This window comes from Lissotriton vulgaris, chromosome 11 (genome assembly GCF_964263255.1).
Source record: "Lissotriton vulgaris chromosome 11, aLisVul1.2, whole genome shotgun sequence".
Taxonomy (NCBI): Eukaryota; Metazoa; Chordata; class Amphibia; order Caudata; family Salamandridae; genus Lissotriton; species Lissotriton vulgaris.
This window is the reverse complement of record NC_141699.1, coordinates 1068145124-1068165487: the sequence shown is the minus strand read 5'-3', so window position 1 is coordinate 1068165487 and position 20364 is coordinate 1068145124. Positions and strand designations below refer to the sequence as shown.

Below are 20364 nucleotides of genomic sequence, written 5' to 3'. Positions count from 1 at the left end.
TTGGAATGCGTCTGGCTTCCTTCACAGGAGATGAAGCCAACCCCCCCTGTCCAGATCCCCCTTGGCCCCTGGACAGGTGAGAAAATTAGCTAGTCAGGTAGATGTGCCACCTTCAGGCTAGTACTACCCCTAAGGTTGGCTGCTGTGAGGTGCACACTATTTTTCAGAAGTAGCCATCTTTGCGATGGCCTACTTAGGAATTCTAAGACTGAGTTATGCTCACTTCCTGCAGGAAATGGTCCTATAGGGGGGTGTAGTGACCATAATGATCATTAGCCTATTGGCTACTACTCTACACTCCCTTAACGCCCCTAAATTCAGTATTTAGGGTAGCTCCTGGCACCAGAGGATTAGATCCTGATGACCTAAGAGGAGACAGAAAATCTGCAAAAGAGAAGCAGCAGCTGCTGACTGGTAGAGTACTGTTGGTGCTGCCTTGGACCTTTCCCACCACTCACCTTTACTACTGGAGATTGGTCCTTTAAGTCGATGTACTGTATCCGTTTTCAGAACTTGTTCATCCTTCCATACGAAAATGTTGCACAACCCATAAATTGCACTGTCCACTTTTTAAAGTGAAAAGAATTTATATTTGAAAACATACATACCGGAATGATTTTTCTCTTCTGAATCATATATAAAGATACTTGCTATTTTTATAAATTGGTGGGGAATCTCTAGAGTTAATGGTTGGTGACATCTAGCGTAGATGCCAACTCTTTGAGCACAACCTAAATGAAACAAACGAGGTTTCTATAATGGATGTTCCAAATGTTTCCAAAAAATTAAACAAAATTTGTGTCCATGTTTCTCATGTTTTATTCACATGAATTTCATCAATATCAACGATGATCAATTCGATTTATTCAACCAAATTCATTGTGTAAATGATCATGTCCCAATGCATTTCGGACTCTAGGTCCTTCGTCAGGGGAATCCTAGGAAAAATGATAATAATGCAATCCAAGTATAATACACCGAGTAGCAAGTCTAAATTTACAGCTGGTTTTTTTGCTCATGCATGCGTTTTTTAGAAAAAATGATAAAACAGGCGTAAAAAGAAGCATCCAACTGCGTGTGGGTTACAGTTTCCACAATTCGTGAATAAAAAAGAAGAGAAAGTTGCTATTAATCTATAAGATTGTGCGAGTTTGAGATAAATTAGGTACCACCAGAAAACCGGAGATTATTTAATAGTCACCGTGAATAAGAAAGAAAACCAACATAATCATGCATGTCAAAATTACATTCCCACAGATGATAAACAGATCTACAAATAACATAAAAATTCCATCCGATCATTAAGACCAGATGGCTTCATAGATTGGAGGAATTTAATCCAATGGTTTTCACGCTGCAATAAAAAGTTATTGTCTGTCGTCACGCTTCTTGACCACTTCTACTGCAGCGAATGATCGGATGGAATTTTTATGTTATTTGTAGATCTGTTTATCATCTGTGGGAATGTAATTTTGACATGCATGATTATGTTGGTTTTCATTTGATTGCACGTAGCTCACACACCATTCTGATCACCACTTCGCCTTATTCCGCTTTCATTTTATCTCTCTATCATCTCCTATACTGCGCACATGATGTCTACCCTGTTTTGGCTCTTTCGCTTTCCGACACCACTCCAAGATGGCTGCTAGATCTAGAGTCCTCTCTACACACACTGCTCTGCTTCATCCACTTCCGTATTTACGGGACGGTTGTTTCACACACCTTAGCGAAGGGCGTATCGGCAGGACGCGTGATCTTGCATTTAATTCTCCGTGAGTACTGGAATACCGAGGCGTTTTCACTTGGTTCACAACTTGTAGTCTTTTATGGGGGTCTATTCTTTCTTATTCACGGTGACTATTAAATCTCCGGTTTTCTGGTGGTACCTAATTTATCTCGAACTCGCACAATCTTATAGATTAATAGCAACTTTCTCTTATTCTTCTTTTTTATTCACGAATTGTGGAAACTGTAACCCACACGCAGTTGGATGCTTCTTTTTACGCTTGTTTTATCATTTTTTCTAAAAAACGCATGCATGAGCAAAAAAACCAGCTGTAAATTTAGACTTGCTACTCGGTGTATTATACTTAGATTGCATTATTATCATTTTTCCTAGGATTCCCCTGACGAAGGACCTAGAGTCCGAAATGCATTGGGACATGATCATTTACACAATGAATTTGGTTGAATAAATCGAATTGATCATCGTTGATATTGATGAAATTCATGTGAATAAAACATGAGAAACATGGACACAAATTTTGTTTAATTTTTTGGAAACATTTGGAACATCCATTATAGAAACCTCGTTTGTTTCATTTAGGTTGTGCTCAAAGAGTTAGCATCTACGCTAGATGTCACCAACCATTAGTTTGATTCCCACACCTTCTTTGTCAGGGGGTGATATCTTTGAAGCACGCCACAACCTGTTTACGCTTTCACACTGAGGAGTGCGTGACCCACACCCCAACGAATCTCTAGAGTTGTCATTTATTAATCATTGTGTGGATTTGCAAATGTCTTGCACTCCTGTGTTAAGCCGAAGGGTGCTCGACCACACTACCCCCTAATAGAGCACAATGGTATTGCTTAGCAAGCCCTTATCCACTCATAAGGGAATCCTGTGTCTCTTCATTGTATATTAAAATATTGATATATCGATAGAGCCAGCTTCATACAACTGGTATGTTGCCTAGAGTAATTACCAGTGGCCGAAATGTATTCCAGCAATCCATCCATCATTTATTTGTATTTAGTGTGATGCTCTAAGTGGGATTGGTAGGCCTCAACCCGGGGGCAGGGGGGCGGGATGGGGTCATTACATCGTGATGCAGACAAGAACATCACCCGTGATGAGAATGTCCAAGTTGCCAAAGTAGCACATTGGTAAGACTGACGCCAAAGGAGTTGTAGAGTCAGGAAAAGAAAAGTAAAGTTATCAAAGGAGTCTGAAAAACTTCTAGGTGATACCAGGGGCCCATTGGCACAGATCTAAAAAACTGCAAATAACCCCTCAAGGTTAAACTCGAAAGACACTGAACTGACCTACTCCAAAAGGCCTTCCAGATCGAAGAGGGGGGAAAAAACTGAGCGATAAATGCATGGCGCCAATTAGGAAGGCCGTTACGTTCTATGTCAAACAAAACTCTTGATGTTGAAAGGAATAAGTGCATGCTCGAGGGTGAAATGGAGGCCTTCATCAAGAGAGGGAACTTGACCAATCAATCCCTCAAGCCAGTGGTTCTTCACCTTTTGACTTCTGTGGAGTCCCACTTGAACATTACTGGAACCTGGGGGCCCCCACTGCATCATTGGAATCTGGGGACACCAAATTAGTTAATTCTTTTCTGTAAGCCAGGGACCCTTGCCTAAGCATTTTTTATGATTCGAACAGCAAAAACATCGCAATTCAAATACAGAAACAAGCATTCATGAAACTGATGAAATATTCACAAACAAAGGAAAAAATATACCGGGTAGGTTGGAGCGTTTGTAAATTCAGAAGAGGCCACTCAGGATACCTGTAGGGTGGCAGTCTGCACTATATAAACCATTTACATTACATCATCCATACTATATTCTGTGCACATACACTGTTGTCCCAAATCAATCTTGGGATACTAACTTAATTATATTTTTTAATTTTGCTTTATATATATTGTATTGGTTGGAGCGCTTGTAAATTCAGGAGAGGCCACTCAGGATACCCGTAGGGTGGCAGTCTGCACTATATAAACCATTTACATTACATCATCCATACTATATTATTTGCACATACACTGTTGTCTCAAATTAATCTTGGGATGCTAACTTAATTATATTTAATTTTGCTTTATATATATCGTATTTTAATCCATTAATGTTTTTTTATATGCTAAGCAGTCGTGGACCACCTGAGCAGGCTGTGCGGAGCCAAACGGTCGACACCAGAGGTTTGCCTCAAAGTAGATTTCACATTACATTGAAGCCACAGTCGGAGGACTCTGAATTTGAAGTGGTAGAATCCGAACCTCCAACACCGAAGCCACAGGAAAGAGGAAGAACTCTTGTCAGAAAAAGAACAAGGTCCGTTTGACCAGAAAGTCACAGAGGAAGGAATGGTGGTAGGACATATGGAAGTTTGTCTTTGAGGAAGGAGATGACACTTATCCTTCCAGATGACTTTGCAATGTTCAATGCCAAGATAAGAAAATGCAGCTGACACGCATAGAGCCCAGCTAGAGGAGCAGCAACCAGTTGTGGTTTTTTTGTTTGTTCTGGATAGTATTACCACAGTTTCTACCCATGCTACCAGCCGTCTTCATACAGACAAGAATTCTTCAGCTACTAGCTACAGCACCATGGGTGGCGAACAAATAAACCTTCTGAAGCTCCACCTTACGTCGGAGGCAATGTAGGCACTGACTCAATTATAGCTGGCCCTTCACCCAAGAGTCAACTTCCCCCACCACCACAGCAACCCCCACCAGACAGGAAAAAATAGTCATGGTGGAGTGGAAGACTGAAAGGTCCGCTACAACACTATGACACATTGCCAACTCTAATGCCTTGCATAACGTTTATGCAAAAAGCAGTGGTAAGAAATGTAGGGGCTGTTGCAACACATTCCAGAGAAGTACCAAGCCACTGCAAAACTCACTTTGAGGCAAGGGCACCTGAAGCTCATTCTGCAGATGTGCACTAGATGCTGCTCCCACAGCTAGTTGACAGCTCTAATGCTCAATCTTGAGAAAGCAAGCATGGCTGCAGGTGTTAGGGTTCAGACAAGAGGTAAAGGCAGTTGTCATAAACATGCCAGTGATGTCTTCCTTGGGCTAGGTATGAACGAGTTGCTGCAAACAATGAATGACTGCAACACTGCAAAGGCCATAGAGCTCTCCAATTCAAGGGACTCTCCTAAGGGCGACAGAGGACTGCAACAGTGTAGAAGGGGAGAATCCCCCCTCACACCAGCTTTTCTCAAACTACCACCTCGCAAAGCTTTGCACACCAGGAAACCTCCCTTTCGAAGCATGGAGGAAAGTAGGCTCCACTCCACAAATGGCAGGGCACTCAACCAGGTTACTTTCAACAAGAACCCCACCTATCCTCAACACCTTTATGGGGCAGGAACAGAGAATTTCTCAAGGTATGGTAATTAATCATCTCAAACAAATGAATTCTTAACATAATACAGTATAATGAATAGAACTTCTAAGACACCCTTCAAATCTAGGACCAAAGGCAAGGTTGTGTGCTGTAGACCACAAAAGTGTAACTATAGAAGATCAAGGACTCCCTGAATTGAAAAGGTACAAGTAAATTAAAAAAACAAGGAGTTTGCTCAATCTACTTGCTAGTACTAAAAACAGAACGGCCTCAGAACCATTCTGAACCTGCACATGTTAAATTCAGAAAGACCAGTTCAAAGCGGTCACACTACATAAGGTCATCCCATGCCTGCAGAATGGAGACTACATGGCACCCGTAGACCTAAAATACCCCTATCTATATTTGCCAATGAACTTGAAGCACAAGAGGTTCCTTTAGTTTGTGGTAAATAAGGTACATTACCAGTTCACACTTGTCATATTTGATGTTCGTGGTGGCACAGTTAAGGCAGGATATGGAGAAATCCTCACCAACACCACTAACAGAAAAGACATTCCTTAGAGTGTAACAAACTCCAACAAAATATAAGCCTTCCCAACCGGCGAGAACCCGGTCACTGAAGAAGCAAACACTATCAGAAAAGATGGAGTGAGGAGAGTTAGAAAGATAATGGGAATAAGGGCTTCCTGAATTCCCCAGGTCCCAGACGGACAGTTACATGAGACCACTATAGGAGTGGCTAAAAGGACTTGGTTACAGGCATTTAGAAGTTGGGAAGATCCATTGGTTGTCACTGCAAACATAGTGAGACAGTGGTGAAACTAACAACCAACTTCCACTCTGACCAACCAGACCTGTGCATCCCGCAAAGGGTGGGGAGGGCGCATTGTGAAATTAAATAATGGAGGCTTGTGAAGCCATAAAGAGGCACTAAACATCCTGGCGCTTAAGGCATTTTTGTTTGCATTGAAGGCTTTCCAAAAAAGGGCATAGCTCCGATCAAAGGGTTAACTGGCACCACAATGTTCTACCTCAACAAGCAGGAAGGAACAAAGTTGTGTGCACCACACTAGTCGGCACAAGAAACATGGAGATGGGGTATCCAAAAGGGGATTACGCTAGTAGCCGGCCACAAGCCAGGGGGTAGAACACTGAAGTGTGCAGTCTGAGCAGGCAAAAACTTGTCACATCAGTGCAACAAACAGTGGAAAACATCTTCTGCAGATCGGGAAAACCAGATTGACCTTGCTTACACTGCAAGTGAACGCAAAATGCCTTGGCTTTGTGTTCAGGTACCGACGCCAGGGGTCAGAGGGGAATGCCCTGTAGATTGACCGATCGTAGCGATTTGCGTACCCCTTTCTACCAATCTGATTGCCACCTATGATGCTGAATAGTTTCAAAAAGGCCCCTATGACCCTAAAACTAGGTTCCCCACAAAGGACGAGATGGACCTTATTCTCAGATGCCTCAACAAGACTTTTTAACAATGAAAGAAGTCCAGACATACCACAGAGAGCCAGCTACCTTTCAGCATGAAAACATGGTTCGAGGTCTTAAGTTTGCCACCTAGACCTCCCGCGCAGAACCATGGAGATACTAAAACAAGTTGAGGAAGCAGTAGGAAATGTTAAACAGCAAAGTGGAACAGATTTACACATTGATCAATTTTTTATTTATTTTAAACACAAAATGGGAACGACTGTCACTAGATCACTGTAGTCAAATACCTCACCCATCTTCTACATGAAGGGCTATTGTACGCATCCCGCAAGGTACACCATAGTTTCATACAGCGTAATCCTAGAAATAATTTTTTTCAAAACACTGGTAATCAATAAGTTCCTGGAAGGAGCAAAAAGAATCTCCCACCAGCCGTTGCTTCACCTCTGTTGAATCTAGGCGTAGTGTTATATCTGGTTATGACAAGTCCAGTTGAGTGTGTGCGCAAAGTAAATCTCACACTGGCTCTCAAGATGGCCGCCTTAATGAATGTCATTTCCTTGGGTAGAGTTGGGTACAAGTGCCCACAATGCAATAACCCTGTATGCAAGTACTCAAAAATAGGATGATATTGATGGCAAACCCACAATTCTTGCAAAAGGTCAAATCACTTTTTCAGTTAAATCAAATTTTGCAGTTACCAGCCTTCTTCAAAAACTTCGAAACACTGGCAGAATGAGCCCTGCACATGCTTGACGTTAGTATGACAGTTTGGTATTATTTACAGGAAACCTCAGAAAAATCAGCTAACTGTTTCTCAATCGCACCAACCAACAAGGGCACATTGGTCACAAAAGGGACCATCACAAGATAGCGCATCCAAACTATCTAGACCTTTTACAAAATGGCTGAGGTATAGCTAGCCCAAAGACCAAGAACTCACCCTTCAAAGAAAAAAAGGGGCCAGCGGCATTCATTGCCAATAGAACCAGCAAGGACCTCTGTAAAGCAACTATACAATCTTCTGTACACACATGCACGAAACACCACTGCATGGCTATTAAAGCAAACGAGGAGACTAAAGTGGCGTAGAAAGTACTAAAACACCTGTTCAGATTCTCAAACATTTGAGTACAGTACCACTATGTAATCATTGTAGTCTGTGCCGAAAAGCAGTGGAAGTGCAACTGTAAGGTACTTGGACCCCACCAATAAATTGGTCTATTGGGTAGGGGAATATCCTAGAGCGATGAACTCCTAACCCAAAAACACCCAGAGACCCCATCAGTAGATGGGCCTGTGAATATCTACTCAAGCGTGGTACAAGAAAATAACACACTACACCAACATGTTCCCATCAAGTTCTCCCCAAAATGCAAATAAATCAAACCCCATCGCTCAATGGGTCTGTGTTGATCCTAAAGTGTAGCCAAAGTTAACACCCCACTCCATAGATGTGTGTTTGGGTAATCCTTCTTGAAGGACCAATTAGTCTTTGGTCTACACTGGAATTGATGGGAGCTTAATTCACCAATGAGGTCTCTTTAGGAACATAGCATTGGCATCTGTTGGTGTTCTGAAACGAATGTGGTCGCTTTGCAGGATATGTGGATGGGTGCAGAGGGAAAGTTTTTGAGTGGTAGGGGCTATGTTGATTAAAGCCAAACGACCTTCCAAGCCCTAGCATTTTCAAACAGGAAAGTTCTCTTTTACTTATCCACACTTGACTTGGGCGTCCTGTTAGAAGTAGGCTGGAAGGGAAGTGGGTGGACCCAGTGGTGATGGGCACATCATATGTCATGTGTGTACCTTCTAGTGACCTATGGGAAAAGTGCTGAGTGAGTTGTAGAGAGTAAGACACAGCTCACACCGAATTAATAAAGGATCTAGGAGGTTGATTAGTGTGAGAAATTGCAATGACACTGGGGATCCTGCATACCAGTCTAAAGCAAAACTTAGGCCCACAACCCTAACCACCACAACCCTAACCAATCAGTGGGTTCAGAAGTAAAGAAGAAACAAGGGCAGATTTTGCAAAAACATGAAGAAATCTATACTATTATAAAGTAAGAACTTTGAACCTTTGAGGCGGGTAAACTCGGGAACCACAGCGCCAATCCAAACACACGATACATCATTAGAATTGTCAGGGTCTGCAGAGTGACATAGGCTATATATACCCAAAAAATATACGTTCTATAAAAAATATACGTTCATAAAAAAGTAGTCCCTTGGAAGTAGCGCCGGCTGTGTGTGCTAGCGACGTGAATGTGCGTGCTGACATCAGAGGGGGGGGGGGGGGTGGGGGGGGGGTGGGGGGGTGGGTGGCGGACAGGAACGCGAGGAGGTCGAGGAGCAGTGGACAGGAGCGAGGAACTCAGGCTGAGGTAGGTGAAGCGAGGGGAGGATTGTCCGTCCTAAAATCCTGCAGACAAGCGAGTGCTTTTAGCAAAATAAGAAATACCAAAAACGTAGAGTTTTTTTTTTAAAGTATCTTGCTCTCCCGGAGAAAACCGATATGCCCAAAAACAAAAAAACACAAGCTTACACACAAGTATCGCAGGCATAAAAACCTGATGCTGTTTTAACAACAATGAGGCCTGACAACAGACATGAAGCTTTGCTAAACGTTTAATTTTACCTTACCGAACAGCAAAGTGTGTGTTCTTGAAGCTGAAAGAGACCCCGGAGACAGCTGCTCAGGGGCGTAACACAGGCCCCTGCAGCCCCTGCGGTGCGGGGCACAGTGCTCCAGGGGCCCCCTCCGTGGCCATAGAGTAGCCAGCAGCGACAGCGCAAAAGGGGGATAATGATCGAGCAAAAAACCTAGGGACGCAGACAGTATAGGAAGAGAAAAAGTGCCGAAATTGGAACTCTGAAATTGGAACTGGGGAGGCGAGGCACGGCACGGGGAGGAGCCGCATGTTAAAATTCAACTTGGCCATGGCGCCATAACGGTGGAGTGGGGACATAAGGGCATGTCATTCTGCCAGGGCGCGCAGCAGAGTTTTATTTTGTAGGGAACTTCAATTGGAGCTAGAGACTGGCTGCAGAGGTCACTGGTTTACGGACAGCACCGGAATCATGGTGCTCGGCTGGCTGGCAGCACTGCGGGCTGCCTGTTGCTGTGGGGCTAAATCATCTATTGCTGCCCCTGGGCCTGACAGCAAATAATCATTATTCCGATCCGGAGCACGTGCCTGTGATTTAAGGGGTTCCGGGAGGTGCAGGCAGAGTGAAGCTGCTTCTCTTTGCAGCTGTCCAGCTCTCTGCAGGACTAATGGGCCAATTGCAGTACTCGAACACAGACTTGAGCCTTAAAAAAACGGAGTAAAGTCAAGCACCCTCAGAGAGAAGAAAAGTGCAGGACGAGCTGGGTGAGTCCGCCCCCTCCCCATCTCCACTACCGGTGGCATGTGTGCTGACCTCATTATACCCCCTTCAGTTGGTAGATATAATTATTTTTTTTATCAGAATGCCTATTTGTTTACAATAACCCCTTCCCCTTGCAGGCTCGGGCCTCCTGCATTTTCAAGCACGGGCTACTGTGGAGCTTCTCCTATTAGGGATCAAATTTAACGGTGTTATTTCTTCCGCTATTCAAAAGGTGGTGCTGCTGTGGATGGTGTTTTTGGAGGGGGCACATGTGGGCCTGCGAGTGTCACTATTTTATTACTGTCTAGGCCTGCAGAAACCGGATAATTAACACTATTTCACATTTCCCAGTGAGGAGAGATCACACTGCCAGTGATTCTCTGTCCATCCTCCAATGTCCCATCTGCGACTCAGAACACTAGAGTATGTACATTGCAAGTCTGACGCAGGTAAAATTTGGAGCCTTTCGAGGTCTTTGACAGAGGTGGGCATGGTTGAGAGGGGCAAGTGCAGAGGCCATTTTTGCCTCTTTATTGCTTCATTTTGCTCCCGAGAAAGTGTCACTCATAGTCATTGAATGTCACTCATAATTACACTGAAATTATAAAAATGTCACACATAAGCAATCTGAAACCTTGGCAGCTATGAGTTAGGGCAGAGGAGCAGTGCGTGCTGCAGGGGACCACTTAATTGACGGGATATGTCTCAAGTGTGGGATGTCACACCCCTCATCCACACCAATGCCCTCACCCATAACACCAACCTCCTCCCTTCCTCATCCACACCCCTACCGCCCAAAACGCCTTGCCCCCCTAACTCCATCCCTCACACCAACACAACGCAGACCTGCTCAAACACCATCCCTCTCTCCCACTTGCACACGAATTCCCTGGCCAGCCATTCACCCTTGACGGTCACCCCCACCCCCATCACCTGCCCTTCGATGGAATACATCACGGCCACCCTCACTCAGATCAAAGAAGAGATACACGCCATCAAAGAACTACTCTCCAAACACCCCATACACCCCCCACCCACCTCCACCTCCCCTCCCAACTTGTCCCCTACTCCGCCGGCTGACTCCCACCCTAATCACGCCCCTCACCAGGCGTCAATCCCGGCTCATAGGCACAGCAACTGCCCTCGTCCCCCGCATCGCCCCCGCAACCCCTCACACATCAACACATCCCCGCCCAACGTGTCCCCCACCCCTCCGACTAACTCTCGCGCTCAGCTAACCCACCCCAATCCGACCTCAATCCCAGTTCTTAATCGCAACAACCGCCCTCGCCGCACCCACAATTCTTCCTCTGACCTCGACACACTCGCCCTTCTCCGCTCCTATGACCCAACACCCAAACCTCACTCAACCACACCACACCGCAACATTCCCACAATACACCCAAATCCCCTTAGACCACCTACACTAAACAGCAGATCCTCTATCCCCGATAACCTTAGAAAAATCCCTCTCTCCATAGAATCATCTAACACCCTCTACACACCCAGCCTCAAATGCACTCTTCTCAACTGCAGATCGGCCACGAAACATTCCGCCGCCATTGCTGAACTACTCTTATCACAGGACCTTGATCTTATCGTCCTGACTGAAACGTGGCTAACTGAATCCTCGACACCCATAATGGACATTCTGGTCCCTCCCAACTATCACATTATCAGGCTCGACAGAAAAGGCCAAATAGGTGGTGGAATCGCATGCATCTACAGGGACAACCTCTCTGTTCAGAAAGTCAACTCCACATCCCTACCATCCCCTACATCCTGGGAATACATCTGCCTCGACATCATTAGTGAGGGCAAACCGATATGCTCTCTTCACAGCATCTACCACCCACCCAGGGACAATCTCACCTTTTCCCAAGAAATCATGGATATGATCTCAACCAACTCCGGACGGCAGCTCACCCAAATATACCTTGGTGACTTCAATCTCCACTGGAATGACCGCAACGACGCGGTGGTAAATGGTCTTAAAAATTTCCTCGCTGCCCTTAACCTCACCCAAATATGCAACAGCCCAACCCACAAGAAAGGCTCTACCCTCGACCTGATCATCTCCAAAGAGGAATCTATCCAACTCGAATCCATCCAACCCTGTGACTGGTCAGATCATTATATTATCACATTCTTTATCAATGAAAAAGTCAAAGTCATCCCGGCTCAACTCTCCAAGCCCAAAGTCTGGAAAAGAGACTTGAAAAAACTCAAACCAGGCTCTTTGCCCCCTAACAGTTGCAATCTCTTACTCCCACCTACAGGCGCCACGGACGTCCAAACTCTGACTGACCACTATATCAATGCTATGACCTCTATAATTAATGAGGTCGCACCTATGCAGCTAAAAAGAGTCTCTACTAAAATCTCCAAACCATGGTACGACGGGAGTCTCAACGAAGATAGACGAGACATGCGAATGGCAGAACGGACCTGGAGATCAGCCCCCTCTGCAATGCACCTAAAAGATCTGAAGAAAAAGAGAAACGCCTACTTCAGGAAAATAAAACGCTCAAAATCCGACTTCTTCAGCCTCCAACTCGACCAAGCAAAAAACCGCCCGAGAAAACTGTTCGAGCTAATCAAGTCACAATCAAAAGAGCAACCGCAACCACTAAACACTGGGCGTGAGGCACCCTCCTGTGAAGACTTCGCTGCTTTCTTTATCCAAAAAACCGACAAAATAAAAAGCGATCTCCTCATTGACGCAAGCCTCTACTCCAAACCCCAATGCCTAGCACCCACTGAACCAAAAAACAATGCTACATGGTCAACCTTCAGCATATACTCGGAAGAAGAAATTGGCAAACTGCTCAGCACCCTGAAACCATCCAATCACCTCACGGACCCCCTCCCTGCCTCCGCTGTAAAAGACTTTACCCCTTTTCTTCTCCCTCTCTGGACTAAAATTATCAACAGCTCTCTCCAACAAGGCAGCATACCTGACTCCCTCAAAGTTGGCCAGGTCACACCTCTACTAAAGAAACCTACAGCCGACCCCTCGGATCTCAACAATTACCGTCCCATCACCAATATCCCCACTCTCGCCAAACTGCTGGAAAAATGCGCACAACTACAATTGTCTAAACACATTGAGCAATTCGATCTCCTCAACCCTCACCAGTCAGGCTTCCGAGCAGGACACAGCACAGAAACTGCTATGACTCACATAATTGACGACGCACTTCAAATGCTAGACCAAAACGACACCTGCCTCCTCATCCTTCTTGATCTCTCCTCAGCATTCGACACCGTCAAACATGAGAATCTACTAGAACTACTAAACACAAGAATGGGCCTATCTGGAACTGTCCTCAAGTGGTTCACTTCCTTTCTTCACAACAGGTCGCAAAAATTCAAGAGCAACAACCTGATGTCCTCGCCAATACCTGTAACGCTAGGCGTCCCCCAAGGATCTTCTCTATCCCCAACTTTGTTCAACCTAGTCATGGAGCCTCTCACCACCTTGCTACAAGCATCCAATGTACGCTTTCACATGTACGCTGATGACACCCAACTTTACCTCAAATTACAATCACCCAATGACATCCTGCTCCTGAACACAACGATCAGTTGCACCCAATCCTGGCTTGCCGATAACCACCTCAAACTCAATGCCCTGAAAACAGAGTTCCTTCTGATCTCACCTCCAGCTAAGATATCAACCACTCAACATTGGCTTAAACTCCTAACCGCACTCAATGTCCAACCCACCATCGTGGACTCAGCAAAATCTTTAGGCATAACACTCGACACTAATCTCAACATGCAGCAACATATCAGCAAGGCAACAAAGGGAGCGAACTTCCAGATCAATACTCTGAGGAAACTCAAACCCTACCTCCCGGCCAAGGACTTCCAAACTGCAGTACAAGCACTAGTCATCCCACAAATTGAATACGGCAGCACCGCCCTCTGCGGACTCCCCCTAACTACAACCGCACCACTAAAAGCTTCTCTAAATGCTGCAGCGAGACTCATCACTGGGTCAAAAAAGTACTCCCACATTACCCCTGACCTGAAATCCCTGAATTGGCTGCCTTTTGAAGGCAGAATACAGCTGAAAATCGCCTGCATGACACACAAGGCGGTACACCTAAACTCACCCGGCTACCTCGCTCAGAAGTTGACAATCTCTGGGGGAATTAGAAACACGAGAGGCACAAACAATCTCCTGCTAAAACCTCGAAGATTTCGGAAGGAAAAAACATACAAGCGCTCCTTCTCAGGAATGGCGCCTAGGATCTGGAACTCACTCCCTCCCGAAACCAGGCTGATCTCCTCCACTACACTCTTTAAAAAAGAAGTAAAAGCTATCCTCATGGCTAAATACACTTGAGCTACTATTTCGAATCCCATTAACACCTTGCACCGTTCTGTATTACATGTTTGATTCTTGACTTATTTGTATGAGTTGTTTTATCATCCACATGAGTGGTTGTGTCACTTAGTAGTACTATTATACTGTGATTTATTGAGTTACTCGTCTGAATATGCTCCCCCTTGCACCCTTCTATGTAAAGCTTGATTTGCTTGTTTGACTTTGCTCCCTCATGTACCCGTCTATGTAAAGCGCTCTGATATCTGTGAAGATCTTGTTTGCGCTATATAAAACTCTTTAAATAAAATAAATAAATAAATCTAATTCTTCCACACATGCAATTTGGCAAGGAGTGACTAAGTCCCATGACAAATTCGAATTCGAAGTCAATACTTGAAGTAAAATGCTAGCGGGAAACTTTATGGGTTTCCAATTCTGAAAGCAGAAAGACAGGCAGCCAAAGAGATTTTTACGAAAGTGAATGAAGGGCATGACCCACCAGAGCGACATCAAAGGGCAATAAACGTGGACCTGGCTAGATGAGAATACTTTTGATTATACGCCTGAGACTCCAATAAAGAATGAAGCATGTGTATTGGCAAAACCAATACATCCCGCCTATATGAGAGCTATTGGCTTTGGCAATATGTTTTAGCCATGTTGTACACCAGTTTGTCTGCTGTTCAGCCAGGGGCGTAACACAGGTCCCCACAGAACTCCCCCCCCCCCCCGGCGTGGTCCAGTCGCAGCCACCAACCACTTAGCACTCCACACATCTGAACCTTTTCGGATGCTGGGAGTTACGTAACTTACGTTACGCTCGCCGTAGTTGCAAGCGCGGCCGCCTCATCATAAATTAAATGGTGCACGGCCTTCACCCTCAGGGTGGAGCATACTACGGTTGGGCTCAGCCGGATCAAAGTCTGGTAACATTCTGCCCCTGGCTGGTGACTGCCACTTTTCTCTCCCTGCTCCGGGCGCCCCTTGCATACCTACGCTCAAGGAATCCCGCCTCAACTTTTCTTCCCCAGGCCGGCCTTTCTCATCAGCATATCACAACTGGCGCTGCCCGCCCGCCCCTCACCCTCCCTCCGCTTAAAGCCTTGGTATTTGCAAACTTTGTAGCAGAAGGCACGCAAACAGGAAGCGGACCGCAGAAGGAAGATACCTCTTTGCACTGCCGGAGCTTCTTTCGCGGTCGGGCGTAAACAGAGAAGGTTGTTTGTGGAGCTTACTGGGTTGTGCATTCCAACACCATGGGTAAGGACTGTCCATTATCAATATTAATGGAAATATTGAACGATTATGCAGCGTATCACGCAAACCGTGTCATGTTGCTTCAATATTGGTTGGCATTGTTATTCATCACATCCACTCCGAAGGTTAAAGAGTCGAGTTGGTCCTGCAAGAGTTCGAACAAAACCTGCCTCTTAAATGTTACAACCCAGTGTTTGCTAAAGGCGCACGCATAACCACCAAGGCGCAGGTTCGGGCAGGGGGGTGTTACCCCCCCCATTAAATGTGTTCTATCTATACTACTATAATAAAGTAAGAACTTCCAGGCTTTGAGGCGGGTAAACTCGGGAACCACGGCGCCAATCTACACACCCGATACACTGTTGAAATCGTCAGGGTGTGTAGATGGTTATAGGCTAAATGTAAAAAAATAAACGTTATTTACAATATTTATATTTTTAAAAAAAGTAGTCCCCTCAAAGTAGCGCCGGCCGCGACATGCATGCTCACTTCAGGAGCACGGGGAGGAGCGGCGTCCGAGGAGCGGCGGACATGGCGCGGGGGAGGAGCGGTAACGTCAGGAGCAGCGGACAGGCCAGCAGCGCTGCGAGCGGACAGGCGGGAGGAGCGCCGGCGGAGGAGGAGCGGCGGACATGGCGCGGGGGAGGAGCGGTCACGTGAGGAGCAGTGGACAGGCCAGCGGCGGTGCAAGCAGACAGGCGGGAGGAGCGCCGGCGGAGGTAAGGGGACCCATGTCGGGGCAGGCGGGGGACGGGCCGGGCGGGGGACGGGCTGTTATAGTCATTCGGTCAGGCCACTCTGAAATATGCATAGTGGGAGAGTGGTTACTTTTTAAAGATTTGCCCTGCCTTGCAACGAAAGTGGGAGTTCGCTCTAGAGAGATATGTTGTACACAAGTCCATTGAGAAGTGGTTCGGGTCGAGGAAGGCGGGGGACTGGCCGGGCGGGGGCCCGGCCTGATGGACAATATATGGGCGGGCGGGGGTCGGGGAAGCTGCCTGTTGCTCCCGGACAAGGTCGGGACGGGCTGCTAGTTATTATATACTCTGTGCATCGTACTCCTACAGGAAAACCCTCGAATAAGAAGCAGACGAGTGACAAAGCAAACTAGTTGTAAGCTATTGGCTGGTCCAAATCCCACTCTAACATTTGAGGTTCACGATTTTTTTTGCAACCGATTGCAAAATGACAATAGTAGGTGAGACTATTAAACAAAAAAGGTAAGCTTAATTTAGGACACCGCCTTAAGTATACAATATGAAGTGATGGTGTAAATGGGCGTAATGCACTGTTAAAATAAAACCGCATGTCCTAGCCTCCTTTCTTGTAAATGAACAAAAAGCTAAAACGGCTAGATAATAAAATCAGAAGTGGCTTAAGTGGGCGTGTAGTAGATATAATTGCTGTACCTTTTCTGAAAAAGTGGATAAAACTGTTCATTCCTGACTTGGGTAAAAAAAATCCACGCATTGGATTTGATGACTGAAAAATATGCCCCAATGCTGACTCTTTTCACGTGGCCACTCCAACCGATGCACAGTCAAGAGATGGTTTAGCAGATGTCTTGGAAAGTGATGACTTATGAATATTGGCTTGCTTAGACACCTCAATGGGGTGATATTACTGATGGGCAGCAATCCATGGAGTTAGTTCACATCCGATGACGTGTCTTTTTGCATAGGCCCTTGATGATTCTGAATGTCACATTCTGTGGTTGGAGTGAAGATGTTTAGCGGCCACAATTGAGTTGTTATTTTTTACTGAGCATGAGGAAACTTCAGGAATGGAGAAGATTATGGCAGGTCAAAGTGATGTAAAATAATATTCGCACACACACCTACGCGATCGCTATTATCAGTCAAGAATCACAAAAGTTGGAAGACATTTTTGCATTTCATATTTTGACTAGTTGAGCCATACTAAATATACCAGTTGCAGTCCTTCTGACTACATTTTAATTTTTTACGCACGCCATGTAGATCTTTATCCACTAGTAAGCAAGTTATGCAAATCCCCCAAGGCAAAGTCTGCTACTTGCTATAACAAAAGCTTTGACATTCCGGATGCTGAAAAAAATATAGACCAACAGAGCATGGCTTTTCTCTTCAGATAATGGATACTCATCCGAATTACGCTATAGTTGTGACGATGTGCACTCCTTGAGCCTTAGCTTTCTCTTTATGGCTAAATGATTCGTTGTGTTTCAGAAAAGTTTGTAAACAGCAGCAGCCATGAAGTCTAAAAGTTGTTCGGCTCAGATGGAATACTGTGCTGGGTGTCTAGTCTGATTTGCATAGGATCTGCCCAAGGACACGGACCAAGATTTTCATTAAGTGAGCATTAAAGGGTTGCTAGTTTCAAATTTGGCTATCTGTGCTTCTGTGAGCTCTTTTGATTTGTCCATTCTAAAATGCCACACTCTGGCTTTTACAACAGTTTCATGGCTCTACCAAGCCTAGTACACAAACTTAAATGCTTCTTCTCTTTGGCTCCTCATGTTTTAGCCCACATTTTGAAGACATTTGTATTAAAATGGAGGCCGTGATGAGAGGTTGTTCCTTATGACTCATTACAGATGTAATGACGAGAAGTACCCTCTTTGAGCCAGTTCACCTGGCTTTGTGATTCTATCCATTTATTCCAAAGCCCAAAACATTTAATTAACATGGACCTGTAAACTTTCCGCAATGCTAAACGTCACTCAACCCAGACTTCCCAGTCAGTTGATTCAAATCAGTTCTGTCTTGTATATGCAGCAGAATATCGAACCAATAACATGCCAATGAAGAGCCCTGGCATTAGAAGGGCTTCCCTTCAAGCAGGAGACTGGTCTACTCCTTTGGAATGAAAACAAGTTCTAGCAAAGTTGATGAGCTCACATTCGAAGTCTATCCGTGATGCTTCATTACAGCTTTTTACTTGGAAACAACATTTCTTGCTAGTAATAACTTCATCTACGTTTAATGACATCTATTCTTCATGCTTAAAGTGGTCTCAAATTTTCAAAGAAAATTGATTTAGCTGCCTTTTTGCCAAACCTATTACCCACAGCGGAAATATTGCACACAATTGTGGCGATATTTATGCGTTGATATTCAAACTGAACATCCATTGCAGGGAACTTTAAATAAAGCTTAACCGGTTCCAATGGTGACAAACAATTTATCAGTGGATTGTCTTGCATAGAGCTCTGTAGTTTTCTGCCTAGGAATCTCTGGGTACATTTTTCAAGCAGAAGATTAACCGCAGGATCATTGGCTTCCTTTTGGCTGATGCTTAGAAGGCAGGAACCTGGAGCTCTACACATGCTTTTACCAGAGTATACTGCTTGCATGTAGTCTCCAGCCAGTGGGTCAGGCTGCATTGAGGAAGTGGTTTGGATAACCTGGTCTCTTAGCATTTGTTTGCCACACTGTAGCGTCTTCTGACACTTGTAAGTGTTGGACTGATTTGCATATGGCCGGGTCCAAACTGTGGAGGCATGCTGAGCAAATAAACTATGGATTTAACCCGAATCTGCAACTGGGGGTGAATGTTTGACAGTGTTCAGCATTCCGGCTATCCTCTTTTTGTGTTTTAAATATAGTTTGGTCACAGATTGTACAGTGCTTCCACATGTAAATGTTTTTGCGAAACTTTTCTTGAATACTGCAGGATTATGCACTTGCTTGGCAGCCTCTCTTCCCTCTATTTCTAGTATTAGTTAACCTCTTTAAAACTAATGGCCCTGATTTTACCTAATCACTATTGCTCCTGAGAGAAACCCACCGGTGCTGACCAATTGTACTATTGCTAGAATTACATTTCCCGTCAATGCATGTTTACTATTGAACGATTTGTGTAAAAAATGTAGTCACCGACATGGCCATTTTTAAGTTCAGTCTTGAAAACGAGTTGCATTAGTGTTCCAGCCCTTTCTTGTGCACCCTATGTTGCATTCTAATTGCTATATTTTTTGTTGTAGCTGGAGCCTATTACCCTGCTCAAGGAGTCCAGCAATTTACTCCTGGTGTCCAGGCTGCCCAAGTAATGATAAACGCACCTCCACACATCCCAACCAAGCGAGAACGCAAAACCGTAAGTGTCTCTTAAAAGCTGGGGTGAGAAATAATTTGGTGGGAAATTATTGAGGAGGGCCTGCTTTAGGGAGACATAGGGCAGTGCACACCTCTACTTGTGGTGGACCAGCTTTTAGCATTGAGTGATTGTCTGTGAAATGAATAAACCTGCAGAAAAGTTAATTCTTTCGTTTCCTTACATTGGGGAAGCAGCTCTGTTATTATGCATTGTGACATTGACTGCAGTTTTCAGCATGATCTTGCAGCTCGTTTAGGTAACCAGGCAGAAAGCTCTCATAGTTGGGTAATGAAAATGTACTGCATGATACAAAGTTGACTTAACTATCATTCTTAATGCATTTTGACTGGAAATGCTCTGAATTCTAACTCTTACACATCCAGAGATGTGTATATGTGACTATGTTTGTTTGCTAACAAATTTGAAGTTGTAAACTTTACACAGTTGCCTTTAGTAATTGTGTTTTTTTTTGTTTTTTTGCAACTTCACTTTTCAAAGGCAAAAAAAGATTTTGATGACACGGGCAGTTATTGTAATTTTTCTAACTGTATGTAGAGAGAAATGAAATTGAAAATCACTAAGCTCAAAGGCTTGGCTATAATCAAACGCTCGCACTCATTTATACCTGCAATGCAGTCCTGCAAGTTTACCTCCTATTGGTTCATGCGATGTTTCAGATGCCGCATGCGTGGATAACAGGCAAACTCCATATTTATACAAAGCAGCATACTTACAATAGCGTGTGTTTTTGTTAAGGTTCTCATGACCAAGAAGTACCG

The 20364-nt window shown here is 44.7% G+C and overlaps 1 protein-coding gene across 3 annotated transcripts in view; it reads left to right on the top strand.

Moving 5' to 3' along the window:
- The window catches only part of EIF4G1 (eukaryotic translation initiation factor 4 gamma 1), a 1004595-nt gene that overhangs the window by 275303 nt on the left and 708928 nt on the right, over positions 1-20364 (top strand). For all 3 annotated transcript variants that reach the window (XM_086944451.1, XM_086944450.1, XM_086944449.1), the window contains one exon: positions 19473-19585. In XM_086944451.1, coding sequence (XP_086800577.1) covers positions 19473-19585 — 113 coding nt within the window. The remainder of the gene's footprint in view (positions 1-19472; positions 19586-20364) is intronic.